Source organism: Panulirus ornatus, chromosome 1, assembly GCF_036320965.1.
Source record: "Panulirus ornatus isolate Po-2019 chromosome 1, ASM3632096v1, whole genome shotgun sequence".
Taxonomy (NCBI): domain Eukaryota; kingdom Metazoa; phylum Arthropoda; class Malacostraca; order Decapoda; family Palinuridae; genus Panulirus; species Panulirus ornatus.
In genome coordinates, this window is record NC_092224.1 from 102,427,007 (window position 1) to 102,444,106 (window position 17,100).

The 17,100-nt window shown below is 42.4% G+C and overlaps 1 protein-coding gene across 11 annotated transcripts in view; it reads right to left on the reverse strand.

Moving 5' to 3' along the window:
* Positions 1 to 17,100, reverse strand: part of LOC139751252 (CBY1-interacting BAR domain-containing protein 1-like) — a 98,156-nt gene that overhangs the window by 40,861 nt on the left and 40,195 nt on the right. For 8 of the 11 annotated variants that reach the window (XM_071666520.1, XM_071666530.1, XM_071666550.1 and 5 more), the window contains 2 exons: positions 10,383 to 10,517; positions 5,024 to 5,113 (listed from right to left, as the gene is read on the reverse strand). In XM_071666520.1, coding sequence (XP_071522621.1) covers positions 5,024 to 5,113; positions 10,383 to 10,517 — 225 coding nt within the window. The remainder of the gene's footprint in view (positions 1 to 5,023; positions 5,114 to 10,382; positions 10,518 to 17,100) is intronic. The other 3 variants (XM_071666587.1, XM_071666603.1, XM_071666577.1) reach the window with 2 other exon arrangements.

Sequence of the window (17,100 nt, forward strand, 5' to 3'; positions counted from 1 at the left end):
TTTCTCACATACATTCTTCAAAGCAAACACCTGATCCACACATCCTCTACCACTTCTGAAACCACACTGCTTTCCCCAATCTGATGCTCTGTACATGCCTTCACCCTCTCAATCAATACCCTCCCATATAATTTACCAGGAATACTCAACAAACTTATACCTCTGTAATTTGAGCACTCACTCTTATCCCCTTTGCCTTTGTACAATGGCACTATGCACACATTCCGCCAATCCTCAGGCACCTCACCATGAGTCATACATACATTAAATAACCTTACCAACCAGTCAACAATACAGTCACCCCCTTTTTTAATAAATTCCACTGCAATACCATCCAAACCTGCTGCCTTGCCGGCTTTCATCTTCCGCAAAGCTTTCACTACCTCTTCTCTGTTTACCAAATCATTTTCCCTAACCCTCTCACTTTGCACACCACCTCGACCAAAACACCCTATATCTGCCACTCTATCATCAAACACATTCAACAAACCTTCAAAATACTCACTCCATCTCCTTCTCACATCACCACTACTTGTTATCACCTCCCCATTTGCGCCCTTCACTGAAGTTCCCATTTGCTCCCTTGTCTTACGCACTTTATTTACCTCCTTCCAGAACATCTTTTTATTCTCCCTAAAATTTAATGATACTCTCTCACCCCAACTCTCATTTGCCCTCTTTTTCACCTCTTGCACCTTTCTCTTGACCTCCTGTCTCTTTCTTTTATACATCTCCCACTCAATTGCATTTTTTCCCTGCAAAAATCGTCCAAATGCCTCTCTCTTCTCTTTCACTAATACTCTTACTTCTTCATCCCACCACTCACTACCCTTTCTAATCAACCCACCTCCCACTCTTCTCATGCCACAAGCATCTTTTGCGCAATCCATCACTGATTCCCTAAATACATCCCATTCCTCTCCCACTCCCCTTGCTTCCATTGTTCTCACCTTTTTCCATTCTGTACTCAGTCTCTCCTGGTACTTCCTCACACAGGTCTCCTTCTCAAGCTCACTTACTCTCACCATCCTCTTCACCCCAACATTCACTCTTCTTTTCTGAAAACCCATACAAATCTTCACCTTAGCCTCCACAAGATAATGATCAGACATCCCTCCAGTTGCACATCTCAGCACATTTACATCCAAAAGTCTCTCTTTCGCACGCCTGTCAATTAACACGTAATCCAATAACGCTCTCTGGCCATCTCTCATACTTACATAAGTATACTTATGTATATCTCGCTTTTTAAACCAGGTATTCCCAATCATCAGTCCTTTTTCAGCACATAAATCTACAAGCTCTTCACCATTTCCATTTACAACACTGAACACCCCACGTATACCAATTATTCCCTCAACTGCCACATTACTCACCTTTGCAATCAAATCACCCATCACTATAACCCGGTCTCGTGCCTCAAAACCACTAACACACTCATTCAGCTGCTCCCAAAACACTTGCCTCTCTTGATCTTTCTTCTCATGCCCAGGTGCATATGCACCAATATATTTCTTTTAAACTATTCGCCTTTTTTCCGCGTTAGCGAGGTAGCGTTAGGAACAGAGGACTGGGCCTTTTTTGGAATATACTCACCTGGCCCCCTCTGTTCCTTCTTTTGGAAAATCTAAAAAAAAAGAGAGGGGAGGATTTCCAGCCCCCCGCTCCCTCCCCTTTTAGTCGCCTTCTACAACACGCAGGGAATACGTGGGAAGTATTCTTAATCCCCTATCCCCAGGGATAATATATATATATATTATTTTTATTTTTTATTATACTTTGTCGCTGTCTCCCGCGTTTGCGAGGTAGCGCAAGGAAACAGACGAAAGAAATGGCCCAACCCCCCCCATACACATGTATATACATACGTCCACACACGCAAATATACATACCTACACAGCTTTCCATGGTTTACCCCAGACGCTTCACATGCCTTGATTCAATCCACTGACAGCACGTCAACCCCGGTATACCATATCGCTCCAATTCACTCTATTCCTTGCCCTCCTTTCACCCTCCTGCATGTTCAGGCCCCGATCACACAAAATCTTTTTCACTCCATCTTTCCACCTCCAATTTGGTCTCCCTCTTCTCCTCGTTCCCTCCACCTCCGACACATATATCCTCTTGGTCAATCTTCCCTCACTCATTCTCTCCATGTGACCAAACCATTTCAAAACACCCTCTTCTGCTCTCTCAACCACGCTCTTTTTATTTCCACACATCTCTCTTACCCTTACGTTACTTACTCGATCAAACCACCTCACACCACAAATTGTCCTCAAACATCTCATTTCCAGCACATCCATCCTCCTGCGCACAACTCTATCCATAGTCCACGCCTCGCAACCATACAACATTGTTGGAACCACTATTCCTTCAAACATACCCATTTTTGCTTTCCGAGATAATGTTCTCGACTTCCACACATTCTTCAAGGCTCCCAGAATTTTCGCCCCCTCCCCCACCCTATGATCCACTTCCGCTTCCATGGTTCCATCCGCTGCCAGATCCACTCCCAGATATCTAAAACACTTCACTTCCTCCAGTTTTTCTCCATTCAAACTCACCTCCCAATTGACTTGACCCTCAACCCTACTGTACCTAATAACCCTGCTCTTATTCACATTTACTCTTAACTTTCTTCTTTCACACACTTTACCAAACTCAGTCACCAGCTTCTGCAGTTTCTCACATGAATCAGCCACCAGCGCTGTATCATCAGCGAACAACAACTGACTCACTTCCCATGCTCTCTCATCCCCAACAGACCTCATACTTGCCCCTCTTTCCAAAACTCTTGCATTCACCTCCCTAACAACCCCATCCATAAACAAATTAAAGAACCATGGAGACATCACACACCCCTGCCGCAAACCTACATTCACTGAGAACCAATCACTTTCCTCTCTTCCTACACGTACACATGCCTTACATCCTCGATAAAAACTTTTCACTGCTTCTAACAACTTGCCTCCCACACCATATATTCTTAATACCTTCCACAGAGCATCTCTATCAACTCTACCATATGCCTTCTCCAGATCCATAAATGCTACATACAAATCCATTTGCTTTTCTAAGTATTTCTCACATACATTCTTCAAAGCAAACACCTGATCCACACATCCTCTACCACTTCTGAAACCACACTGCTCTTCCCCAATCTGATGCGAGGCGTGGGCTATGGATAGAGTTGTGCGCAGGAGGATGGATGTGCTGGAAATGAGATGTTTGAGGACAATGTGTGGTGTGAGGTGGTTTGATCGAGTAAGTAACGTAAGGGTAAGAGAGATGTGTGGAAAGAAAAAGAGCGTGGTTGAGAGAGCACAAGAGGGTGTTTTGAAATGGTTTGGGCACATGGAGAGAATGAGTGAGGAAACATTGACCAAGAGGATATATGTGTCGGAGGTGGAGGGAACAAGGAGAAGTGGGAGACCAAATTGGAGGTGGAAAGATGGAGTGAAAAAGATTTTGTGTGATCGGGGCCTGAACATGCAGGAGGGTGAAAGGAGGGCAAGGAATAGAGTGAATTGGATCGATGTGGTATACTGGGGTTGACGTGCTGTCAGTGGATTGAATCAGGGCATGTGAAGAGTCTGGGGTAAACCATGGAAAGCTGTGTAGGTATGTATATTTGCGTGTGTGGACATATGTATATACATGTGTATGGGGGTGGGTTGGGCCATTTCTTTCGTCTGTTTCCTTGCGCTACCTCACAAACGCGGGAGACAGCGACAAAGCAAAAAAAAAAAAAAAAATATCTTATTTTGCTTTGTCGCTGTCTCCCGCATTTGCGAGGTAGCGCAAGGAAACAGACGCTTCATATGCCCTGATTCAATCCACTGACTGCACGTCAACCCCGGTATGCCACATCGATCCAATTCACTCTATTCCTTGCCCGCCTTTCACCCTACTGCATGTTGAGGCCCCGATCACTCAAAATCTTTTTCACTCCATCTTTCAACCTCCAATTTGGTCTCCCACTTCTCCTCGTTCCCTCCACCTCCGACACATATATCCTCTTGGTCAATCTTTCCTCACTCATTCTCTCCATGTGCCCAAACCATTTCAAAACACCCTCTTCTGCTCTCTCAACCACGCTCTTTTTATTTCCACACATCTCTCTTACCCTTACATTACTTACTCGATCAAACCACCTCACACCACACATTGTCCTCAAACATCTCATTTCCAGCACATCCACCCTCCTGCACACAACTCTATCCATAGCCCACGCCTGGCAACCAAAAACAAACAACACATTCATAAACCAAAGATCTTCCCAATACAGTTCCACCACAACATACTTGGCACCAAATCTATGCAACAGCACTGGACAACTCTTATTCAATCACTCTATAACTAACTACCAACCCCTAAATGGAATAAAAAGCTTACCACAGCCTCACACTTCAGTAATCTCTAATCACAAATCCCACCACCCCCAACAAATATAACGCTGACAAAACACATACACAGTGAAATAACCTGACAAGCACTAAACAATCGACCTCCTAACTCAGTTTCAAACTCCAACCCATCAGAGATACACCCATCAGAAACCACACTCCCTACACAAACTTGAGTCATATTCTCCTGCTTACACTCTGGACATCAGCCATCACTAAAACACTGTATACTTTCATTTCAACATAACCCAAGGCCCTCCATGCCCACCATTCAACTACAATAAAGAAGACATCAAGCAGTTACTACTCATCTGCCCTACACTCTCTGCATATGGATACACTCACACTCAAAACATCACAACACTACAACTTGCGGTCTTGACCGGTTGACATGGCCAGCTTTCCGTGTGCTGCAGCAGCTTCATAAGGATAGAAGGGACTCCTAGGGCAGGAAGTAAATATGTAAGTATATTCCAGTAAATACACATCATCTCTCTCTTCTACTATTGCACACAGTTTCTGTCCTAATCCTTTATCAAATGGAACCATTTTCCTTTAGTTGCATTTTCATTCAATATTTTCTTGCAGTCTTCCAAAATCCTGTGACTTACCTCTAGATCCTCCTCTTCCTCAATGTTGGAAATCTGGTTATAAGCCTTTGTATATAGTTCCAGTGCTTTTGCATGAAAGGCCAGTTCAGTCTGTTGAAAACAAGATGTGACAGTAGTATAACAGTAGAGGAGAAAATATCCAACCATTCAATTTCACACAGTATTTTACAAACTAAACAAGTGAGTTTTGAAGAATGAAAAACTATTTCTCACCAAGTGGTATTCCACAAGCTAATGAGAATCACATTTGATCTCTTGGGATAGGCAGCCTCCAACCTTCTTCATTCTGGTGAGGTTTACACCACTCATCTTTCAAAAATACCCAAACAATATTAACAGCAATGGTTTATTATGGAACATCTATCTAATCATGTAGCACCACCTAGAGATGATGTCATCATCCTGCCAGCTGCCAAGTTGCCATGCTAACCACCACATAATTCATGGGAAAAGGATATCACCCCCAAAAAGTGACTTTTGCCACTAAAACATTTTTCAAAAAGGGAAATTCTTTGTGAGACAATCCTCCCCTCTCATTTTTTTTTTTAATTTTCCAAAAGAAGGAACAGAGAAGGGGGCCCGGTGAGGATATTCCCTCAAAGGCCCAGTCCTCTGTTCTTAACGCTACCTCGCTAATGCGGGAAATGGCGAATAGTATGAAAGAAAGAAAGAAATTGTTTGTGAGACATAAGTGGAGGTAAATGGGAAAGTGCTAACAAGCAAAAATAGGATGAAGAGATGAAGTGAATAATTTGAAGGGTTGTTAAATGTGTCTGATGATAGGAGACATGTGTGGGATGTTTTGGCATGGATGTATGCAAAATGAAAGCTATACCTAGTGGTTTGGTGAAAAGACAGGAAGCAGTAAAAGCCTTGCATAAAATGAAATGCAGCAAACCAACTGTAGTGGATGGGACTGCAGCTGAATTTCTTAAGAAAGGAAGGTGACTGTGTTGATAATTGGTTAGGATTATTAATGTATGTATGGTTCATAGTGAGGTGCCAGAGGACTGAAGGAACGTCACTTTAATGTCTTGGTACAGGATGAGCCAAAAGTCACTGTACATCTACTGTATATGACAAGCATGTTCATAGAATCCCTATATGTTAATACAAATACATTTCCCATGCTTACTCAAGTTGCAACAAATATTGGAAATGGCACTGACATGTCTTGACTTGTTTGCAAAGACACAACAAATCAATAAGACAGATGTTCCTAATGAAATTTGTGATGGCTTCCATCAGCTCAGGGAGAGAGTGAGGACTGTCTTTTTAACTGTCTTTCGCTGTCCCTACAGATAATAATCAGGGGGTGCAAGGTCTGGCAACCTTGGTGACCAAATGTCCTTTGAGATTATTCTGTCCCCGAACACATAACACAGTAGTTTCCTAGAGACAAAAGATGTGTGTGCAGAAGAACCATCGTGTTTGAAAAAGCCATGCAAAATTTCCTCTTCGCTCAATTGTCCAATGAAGGGGTAAAGAATCAATTCATGTAAAGTTCCCAATTGAATTTCACTAAAGAATATGAGGCTGATTATCCAATTTTGTGATATGACACGCCACACACCAATCCTCTGATCATGTAATGGTGTCTTCTCGAACACATGCAGATCAGTTGCTGACCTAATATGGCTGTTTTGGGTGTTAACATGATTGGATAAGTGAAACCACACCTCATCAGTAGAGAATGTGATGTCCAGAATATCTTCTCCATTGGCAGTAATAAAATATCTAAACCATCAGTATTATTAAACGCAACTGATGTTGTCCCTTTCCTTAATTCATGTACTGATGTTATCATGTAAGGAGGCAGGTGCAACTGTTTCTTCAGCACTCTACATGTGCTGCCATACAAGATGCTAGTCTGCTATGCCAATATAGAAATGAGTGTTTTTGGGCTTTGCATTATGTGATCTTGAATATAAGATATGTTCTACCCTGTTACCAATGCTGGCCTGTCAGATCTCAGTATGTCTGCAAATGATTCATTTTCATTAAACCTGGCAATCAATTGCCACACTGCATTGCAATGTGTCATTCAAACTTCTGTGGCACTCTGTCTGTATATTGGTCTGCACCATGTAAAACGTGTTCCATTTAAAAGACTCAAGCCCCATGGGACAAAACCTTTCCACATAAACATGTTAGCATCCGGACATTATTGTGTTAAAAAAATCACTGAAGTGACGTTGAGTAAGGAAGGAAAGGGAGGAGAGGTAGGAATGGAGGAGAGGTGTCAAAAGTCAAGTAGGCCATATGCTGTAACAATAATACTAAGAAAGAGCCAGTTTTATCATTTTTAGTATGGGTGTACACAGTGACTTTAGGCTCATCCTGTATAAAGCCAAGGAGCAAGATGTTTGCATCTCTTCATTTGTTTTCTCATATTATTACTTCCTTACAAAACATTTTCTTATTCTCCCTGAATTTTCCTGATACTCAGTCACCCTAACTCTCATTTGCCCTGTTTTTCAGCACTGGCATCTTCCTCTTGACCTCCTGCTACTTTTTGTACAATTCGTATTCATTTGCAGCCCTTCCCCTCAAATAACATCTCCCTTTTCTCTTTCATTAGCAATTTAACTTCCTCTATCCATTACTCACTACCATTGCTCACCTGCCCACCTTCCACCTTCTGCATGTCTCATACTTCTCTTGCACATGTAAACAGTACTTCTCTACATACCTCCCATTCCTCATTCACAACCTTAGCTTCATTCACTCTCACCTTTTACCATCTATATCATCTCCTCTCACAAGCCCTTTTTCCAAACTCAATCACATTCATAACCCTATTATCACCCATATTTCCTCTTTTCCAAATACCCCTACAAACTTTCATGTACACGAGTGACAACTTCCCCATCCTACCTCTCATCACCGTTTCTCAACTGTCCACCTCCCATCATCCGCATGCCACTCACTTCCCTTACACATATAAGCAGTGCTTTCCTAACTCATCCCACTCCTTATCCAGCCTCCTAATTTCATTCACTCTCATCTTTTGCCATCCTACATTCAATTTCTCCCAGTAACTATTCTCACAAGCCACTCTTCCAAGTTTCCTCATTTTCACAACCTTCTTCCCAACCACATCATTGCCTTTTTCCTAAAAGTTTCTACAAGCCTTCACCTTTGAATCCACCAAGTGATGATCAGACATCCTGACAAATGCCCCTATCAGCACATTCACATCCAAGAGTCTCTCCTTGCATGCCTATTAATTAATACATGATCCAATAATGCCCCTTGCCATCTTTCCTATTCACCCTTGTATACTTACATATGTCAATCTCTTCAAAACAGGTATTCACCATCATAAGTCTCTTTTCAGCACACAAATCTACAAGCTGTTCACCATTCTTAAACACACCACCAGGTACCACAAGCCCACCAATTATGCCCTCAACTGTCATATTATCCACTTTTACATTTTACATTTACATTTACATTGTTAGAAGCAGTGAAAAGTTTTTATCGAGGATGTAAGGCATGTGTACGTGTAGGAAGAGAGGAAAGTGATTGGTTCTCAGTGAATGTAGGTTTGCGGCAGGGGTGTGTGATGTCTCCATGGTTGTTTAATTTGTTTATGGATGGGGTTGTTAGGGAGGTAAATGCAAGAGTTTTGGAAAGAGGGGCAAGTATGAAGTCTGTTGGGGATGAGAGAGCTTGGGAAGTGAGTCAGTTGTTGTTCGCTGATGATACAGCGCTGGTGGCTGATTCATGTGAGAAACTGCAGAAGCTGGTGACTGAGTTTGGTAAAGTGTGTGGAAGAAGAAAGTTAAGAGTAAATGTGAATAAGAGCAAGGTTATTAGGTACAGTAGGGTTGAGGGTCAAGTCAATTGGGAGGTGAGTTTGAATGGAGAAAAACTGGAGGAAGTGAAGTGTTTTAGATATCTGGGAGTGGATCTGGCAGCGGATGGAACCATGGAAGCGGAAGTGGATCATAGGGTGGGGGAGGGGGCGAAAATTCTGGGGGCCTTGAAGAATGTGTGGAAGTCGAGAACATTATCTCGGAGAGCAAAAATTGGTATGTTTGAAGGAATAGTGGTTCCAACAATGTTGTATGGTTGCGAGGCGTGGGCTATGGATAGAGTTGTGCGCAGGAGGATGGATGTGCTGGAAATGAGATGTTTGAGGACAATGTGTGGTGTGAGGTGGTTTGATCGAGTGAGTAACGTAAGGGTAAGAGAGATGTGTGGAAATAAAAAGAGCGTGGTTGAGAGAGCAGAAGAGGGTGTTTTGAAGTGGTTTGGGCACATGGAGAGAATGAGTGAGGAAAGATTGACCAAGAGGATATATGTGTCGGAGGTGGAGGGAACGAGGAGAAGAGGGAGACCAAATTGGAGGTGGAAAGATGGAGTGAAAAAGATTTTGTGTGATCGGGGCCTGAACATGCAGGAGGGTGAAAGGAGGGCAAGGAATAGAGTGAATTGGAGCGATGTGGTATACCGGGGTTGACGTGCTGTCAGTGGATTGAATCAAGGCATGTGAAGCGTCTGGGGTAAACCATGGAAAGCTGTGTAGGTATGTATATTTGCGTGTGTGGACGTATGTATATACATGTGTATGGGGGGGGGTTGGGCCATTTCTTTCGTCTGTTTCCTTGCGCTACCTCGCAAACGCGGGAGACAGCGACAAAGTAAAAAAAAAAAAAAAAAAAAAAAACATTCAGATCATCAATCACTAATATTTCATCCCTTGCATCAAAACTGCTGACTAATTCATTCAGCTCACTCATCTCTCTTCCTTAGCTCTCTCATTTCTAGGTGCATGGGCAATGTCACCCAGCTCTCATAATCAACTTTCACTTTTACCCATAGTATGCTCTCTCACACAATCTTATAACTTTTCCTTCAGTGGCAGTGCTGCCCCTTCCTTAGGTCTTGCCCTTATACTAATTCCTAACTTTACCCTTAAGGCATTCCCAAACCACTGTTCCCCCCTCCCCTCTAGCTTTCTTTTGCTCAGAGTTAGGGCATCCAGGTTCCTCTCTCCTGGAACATATTACTTATCTCTCCCTTCTTCTTATGTTAGTTACATCCACACACATTCAGACACCCCAGCCTATGCCTTAAAAGGAGGATGAGCACTCTTCAGTTGAATACTTCTGTCCCAACATTACAAAATAAAACATGGAAGGAGGGGAAGGGTTTCCTGTATCTCATTCCTGGCTGCTTCAGTGGCTTCTGTGACAAAGTTTGAACTGAAGCTAACATGGACAATAACCTAAAAAGGCATATAAACCTGTACAAAGATCAGAACTCTGCCTTACAGTGATTATATACCATGAGTATATAATCACTAAATCTGAGTTTCTACAAACTAAACAACTACATACCAAGTTCCTACCTGAATGAACTCTCTGAGAACTTTTTTAAGGTCTGCTACTTTTCTTTGCTCAAACTGATCCATTTGTTCTTCAAGGTTCTCACAAGCACGTCTCGCTTCCAAGGTAGCCTTCTGAAGCTTTGTTTCAGCAATTACCTAAAGAGGCATAAATATTTATGTATAAGTTCTGCAGTCGTTATGGAAATTTGTCACTTTGCACCATTTGTTGTCAAAGGAGAAGCCACAAATTCCAACTTTCATTCATGCATGACTCACTTTCAGCCTGAGATGAAGAGAAGGAGGAGGGCCTAGCCACAAAAGTATGACACCCAACAGAAAGATAAAGACCTTTCTTCCCTCATGGCTTTTCTTCTTTATATCAAGCTGTCATGACTGATGGTCAAAAATTGAGATAAAGAAAAAAGTAGTCATTTTAATTCCCTTACATAAACAGGTGTTTTTCCATTGCATAAACTGAAATCATCTTGCCTTAACTGTTTCAGTGACATAGACAGAGGGTCAACATTCAATAGTCTCAACTGAGGGTGACCTATCTATTAAAGCTGCTCACACAGGCAAATGACAATTACCAGGCACACACTTTGGAGGTCCTCTACCCACACAGTTTGAACTAGGCCCAAGCAGCTGAGTTGGTTTGTCAGTTGACCAACCTATTAAAAGCTGTGGTTTGAAGACTTACATAACAACCACAGCCTCACTGGTCTAGTACACCTTGTAGTACTTATCCAGGACCTTCATAAAATTCTCCACTGCATGTCCTACAGTGCAGAGGTGGCCAACCTGCATCTCTTCAAAGGTAAAAATATGGATCTTGAATTAATTGCAAAACAGAATAAGTAACCACTAAGGATACTTTTTTGAAGCAGACTGCTCTAGCACCTAAACTTCTAAAATTTTGTGGACATATCAGATATTTTCTATCTCAACATTATAGACAGACCAGATTTCACTTATCATTGGGGGGGGGGGGATATACAAAAATTTAACCATCAATAAAAGGCATCTTTCTATACAGTTCCCAGCATGATAGCTGTATGAGGCACTGGGTTAACGTATGTTCTGCAAGCAAGTAAATAAAGTGCATAAGACAAGAGAACAAGTGGTAACATCAATGAAGGGGGCTAATGAGGAAGTGATAACAAGTAGTGGTGATGTAAGAAGGAGATGGAGTGAGTATTTTCAAGGTTTGTTGAATGTGTTAGATGATAGAGTGGCAGATATAGGGTGTTTTGGATGAGGTGGTGTGAGAAGTGAGAGGGTAAGGGAGAATGATTTAGTAAACAGAGAAGAGGTAGTAAAAGCTTTGTGGAAGATGAAAGCCGGCAAGGCAGCGGGTTTGGTTGGTATTGCAGTGGAATATATCAAAAAAGGGGGTAACTGTGTTGTTGACTGGTTGGTAAGGATATTTAATGTATGTATGACTCATGGTGAGGTGCCTGAGGATTGGCGGAATGCATGCATAGTGCCATTGTACAAAGGCAAAGGGGATAAAGGTGAGTGCTCAAATTACAGAGGTATAAGTTTGTTGAGTATTCCTGGGAAATTACATGGAAGGGTATTGACCGAGTGGGTGAGGGCCTGTACAGAGCATCAGATTGGGGAAGAGCAATGTGGTTTCAGAAGTGGTAGAAGATGTGTGGATCAGGTGTTTGCTCTGAAGAATGTATGAGAGAAATACTTAGAAAAGCAAATGAATTTGTTGTAGCATTTATGGATATGTAGAAGGCATATGATAGAGTTGATAGAGAATATATATTGTGTGGGAGGCAGATTGTTAGAAGCAGTGAAAAGTTTTTATCAAGGATGTAAGGCATGTGTGCAAGTGGGAAGAGAGGAAAGTGATCGGTTCTCGGTGAATGATGATTTGCGGCAGGGGTGCATGGTGTCTCCATGGTAGTTTCATTTGTTTATGGATGGGGTTGTTAAGGAGGTGAATGCAAGAGTTTTGAAGAGAGGGGCAAGTATGCAGTCTGTTGAGGATGAGAGAACTTGGGAAGCAAGTCAGTTGTTGTTCGCTGATGATACAGCGCTGGTGGCTGATTCAGGTGAGAAACTGCAGAAGCTGGTGACTGAGTTTGGTAAAGTGTGTGAAAGAAAAAAGCTGAGAGTAAATGTGAATAAGAGCAAGGTTATTAGGTACAGAAGGGTTGAGAGACAATTCAATTGGGAGGTAAGTTTGAATGGAGAAAACTAGAGGAAGTGAAGTGTTTTAGATATCTGTGAGTGGATTTGGCAGCGGATGGAACCATGGAAGAAGTGAGTCACATGGTGGGGGAGGGGGTGAAAGTTCTGAGAGTGTTGAAAAAAGTGGGGAAGGCAAGAACATTATCTCGGAAAGCAAAAATGGGTGTGTTTGAAAGAATAGTGGTTCCAACAATGTTATATGGTTGTGAGGCGTGGGCTATGGATAGGGTTGTGCGGAGGAGGGTGGATGTGTTGGAAATGAGATGTCTGAGGACAATACGTGGTGTGAGGTGGTTTGATCGAGTAAGTAATGAAAGGGTAAGAGAGATGTGTGGTAATAAAGAGAGTGTGGTTGAGAGTGCAGAAGAGGGTGTTTTGAAATGGTTTGGACACATGGAGAGAATGAGTGAGGAAAGATTGACAAAATGAATATATGTGTCAGAGGTGGAGGGAATGAGGAGAAGTGGGAGACCAAATTGGAGGTGGAAGGATGGAGTGAAAAAGATTTTGAGCAATCGGGGCCTGAACATGCAGGAGGGTGAAAGGCGTGCAAGGAAAAGAGTGAATTGGAACGATGTGGTATACCGGGGTTAACGTGCTGTCAACTGATTGAACCAGGGCATGTGAAGCGTCTGGGGTAAACCATGTAAAGTTTTGTGGAGCCTGGATGTGGAAAGGGAGCTGTGGTTTCGGTACATTATACAAGACAGCAAGAGACTGAGTGTGAACGAATGTGGCCTTTGTCTTTTCCTAGCGCTATCTTGCACGCATGCAGAGGGAGGGGGCTGTCATTTCGTGTGTGGTGGGATGGCGACGGAGTGAATAAAGGCAACAAGAATGAATTATGTTTTATCATTATTATTATTATTTTGCTTTGTCGTTGTCTCCTGCGTTAGTGAGGTAGTGCAAGAAAACAGATGAAAGAATGGCCCGACCCACCCACATACACATGTATATATGTACACGTCCACACATGCAAATATACATACCTATACATCTCAACGTATACATATATATACACACACAGACATATACATATATACACATGTACATAATTCATACTGTCTGCCTTTATTCATTCCCATCGCCACTGCACCACACATGAAATAACAACCCCTTCCCCCTACATGTGCATGAGGTAGCGCTAGGAAAAGACAACAAAGGCCACATTCATTCACACTCAGTCTCTAGCTGTATTGTATAATGCACTGAAACCACAGCTCCCTTTCCACATCCAGGCCCCACAGAACTTTCCATGGTTTACGCCAAACGCTTCATACGCCCTGGTTCAATCCACTGACAGCACGTCAACCCCGGTATACCACATCATTCCAATTCACTCTATATTGCCAGCACGCCTTTCTCCCTCCTGCATGTTCAGGCCCCAATCACTCAAAATCTTTTTCACTCCATCTTTCCACCTCCAATTTGGTCTCCCTCTTCTCCTCGTTCCCTCCACCTCTGACACATATATCCTCTTGGTCAATCTTTCCTCTCTCATTTTCTCCATGTGACCAAACCATTTCAAAACACCCTCTTCTGCTCTCTCAACCACTCTTTTTCTTACCACACATCTCTCTTACCCTATTACTACTTACCCGATCAAACCACCTCACACCACATATCATCCTCAAACATCTTATTTCCAGCACATCCATCCTTCTCCGCACAACTCTATCTATAGCCCACACCTTGTAACCATATAACATTGTTGGAACCACTATTCCTTCAAACATACCCATTTTTGCTTTCCAAGATAATGTTTTCGATTTCCACACATTCTTCAACGCTCCCAGAACTTTCGCCCCCTCCCCCACCCTAAGATTCACTTCCGCTTCCATGGTTCCATTATGTACATGTGTATATATGTGATTGTCTGTGTATGTACATATATGTATACACTGAAATGCATAGGTATGTATATGTGTGTGTGGACATGTATGTACATACATGTGTATGTGGGTGGGTTGGGCCATTCTTTCATCTGTTTCCTTGCGCTACCTCACTAATGCGGGAGACAACGATAAGGCATAATAAATAAATAGTAAACAAGAAAAATTCAAGTTAATATCTTACATAGTTCAGAATACATTTGCTTTCATTAACAAATGCAGCTGTTTCACAGACAGACAACAATGGTGAACTGACACATTTCCCTTCACTGTCACAGCTTCAAGTCAAATCAAAAGAGATGGAGAATACAAACTACACAAAACAAATAAATATGCAAAGTGATCAAAGAACTGCAGGACAATTTCATAGCAAGATTTTTAGATTTTCAGCAAAGATCTCAAATCAGGTGTATAAGTGATCCTTATAGCATGGAAGCAGACTGTCTGAGGCCTTCTTTAGTTAATGATGAGGCAAAATCTCATATGGATATAAATAAGCTTTTTGAATTAAGATCTGCCCACAAAAGAGAAAATTCTTACTTTCCGGAAATTAGTACCAAAGATGTGTGGATCAGGTGTTTGCTTTGAAGAATGTATGTGAGAAATACTTAGAAAAGCAAATGGATTTGTATGTAGCATTTATGGATCTGGAGAAGGCATATGATAGAGTTGATAGAGATGCTCTGTGGAAGGTATTAAGAATATATGGTGTGGGAGGCAAGTTGTTAGAAGCAGTGAAAAGTTTTTATCGAGGATGTAAGGCATGTGTACGTGTAGGAAGAGAGGAAAGTGATTGGTTCTCAGTGAATGTAGGTTTGCGGCAGGGGTGTGTGATGTCTCCATGGTTGTTTAATTTGCTTATGGATGGGGTTGTTAAGGAGGTGAATGCAAGAGTTTTGGATAGAGGGGCAAGTATGAAGTCTGTTGGGGATGAGAGAGCTTGGGAAGTGAGTCAGTTGTTGTTCGCTGATGATACAGCGCTGGTGGCTGATTCATGTGAGAAACTGCAGAAGCTGGTGACTGAGTTTGGTAAAGTGTGTGAAAGAAGAAAGTTAAGAGTAAATGTGAATAAGAGCAAGGTTATTAGGTACAGTAGGGTTGAGGGTCAAGTCAATTGGGAGGTGAGTTTGAATGGAGAAAAACTGGAGGAAGTGAAGTGTTTTAGATATCTGGGAGTGGATCTGGCAGCGGATGTAACCATGGAAGCGGAAGTGGATCATAGGGTGGGGGAGGGGGCGAAAATTCTGGGAGCCTTGAAGAATGTGTGGAAGTCGAGAACATTATCTCGGAAAGCAAAAATGGGTATGTTTGAAGGAATAGTGGTTCCAACAATGTTGTATGGCTGCGAGGCGTGGGCTATGGATAGAGTGGTGCGCAGGAGGATGGATGTGCTGGAAATGAGATGTTTGAGGACAATGTGTGGTGTGAGGTGGTTTGATCGAGTAAGTAACGTAAGGGTAAGAGAGATGTGTGGAAATAAAAAGAGCGTGGTTGAGAGAGCAGAAGAGGGTGTTTTGAAATGGTTTGGGCACATGGAGAGAATGAGTGAGGAAAGATTGACCAAGAGGATATATGTGTCGGAGGTGGAGGGAACGAGGAGAAGAGGGAGACCAAATTGGAGGTGGAAAGATGGAGTGAAAAAGATTTTGTGTGATCGGGGCTTGAACATGCAGGAGGGTGAAAGGAGGGCAAGGAATAGAGTGAATTGGAGCGATGTGGTATACCGGGGTTGACGTGCTGTCAGTGGATTGAATCAGGGCATGTGAAGCGTCTGGGGTAAACCATGGAAAGCTGTGTAGGTAAGTATATTTGCGTGTGTGGACGTATGTATATACATGTGTATGGGGGTTGGTTGGGCCATTTCTTTCGTCAGTTTCCTTGCGCTACCTCGCAAACACAGGAGACAGCGGCAAAAAAAAAGAAAGAAAAAAAAAAAAAAGTACCAAAGAATAAGTACTGTCTTATTAGAGAAGCTACATAGGTAGTAATTGGTAGGCAGCCAATGAGCAGGGAGGTAAATTACCAGTACAACCTGTCTGGGTATCAGGATGGTTAGTGACATCAGCTTAGTGAGCCAGCACTTTAGTGGTTGTCCAGGTGGCACTGGAGTTCAACAGTTATGGAGGCTCTTTTGCTGAGGCCACCCCTTGAAAGAGTTCCCAAAGGGAATGGGCATCAAGAGGTATAGAGAGTTAAATACACAAGTAACAGATTAGGGATGATAGTGATTCCCAAGTCCTTCTCACACAGAATCCTAAAACTTATTTCCTACTAAGTAATAATCATATTAAGGCTATCTTTTACTCTGTCTCATCCCAATTACTTTACATCTGCTCAGGGTGAATTTCATAAACCATATTTCAGGTCAAATTTGAAGTCTATTCAGGTTTCCTTGCAAACATGCAATCCTCCTCACTTACACTTCCCTCATGACCGTGGTATCATCCGCAAACATGTTCAGGTAAGATTCCACACCGTCAGGCAAATCAATCATAAAGATCGAGAAGTAATGGTCCCAAAACCAAACCCTATGGCACTCAGATGATCACCTCAACCTATTTGGAAAAGGCTCTTCTACCAAGCATCCTTTATTGAGCATTTTGTTGAATACAAGTGTTCTGGGTCCAGCTGCTCTCTCGGTA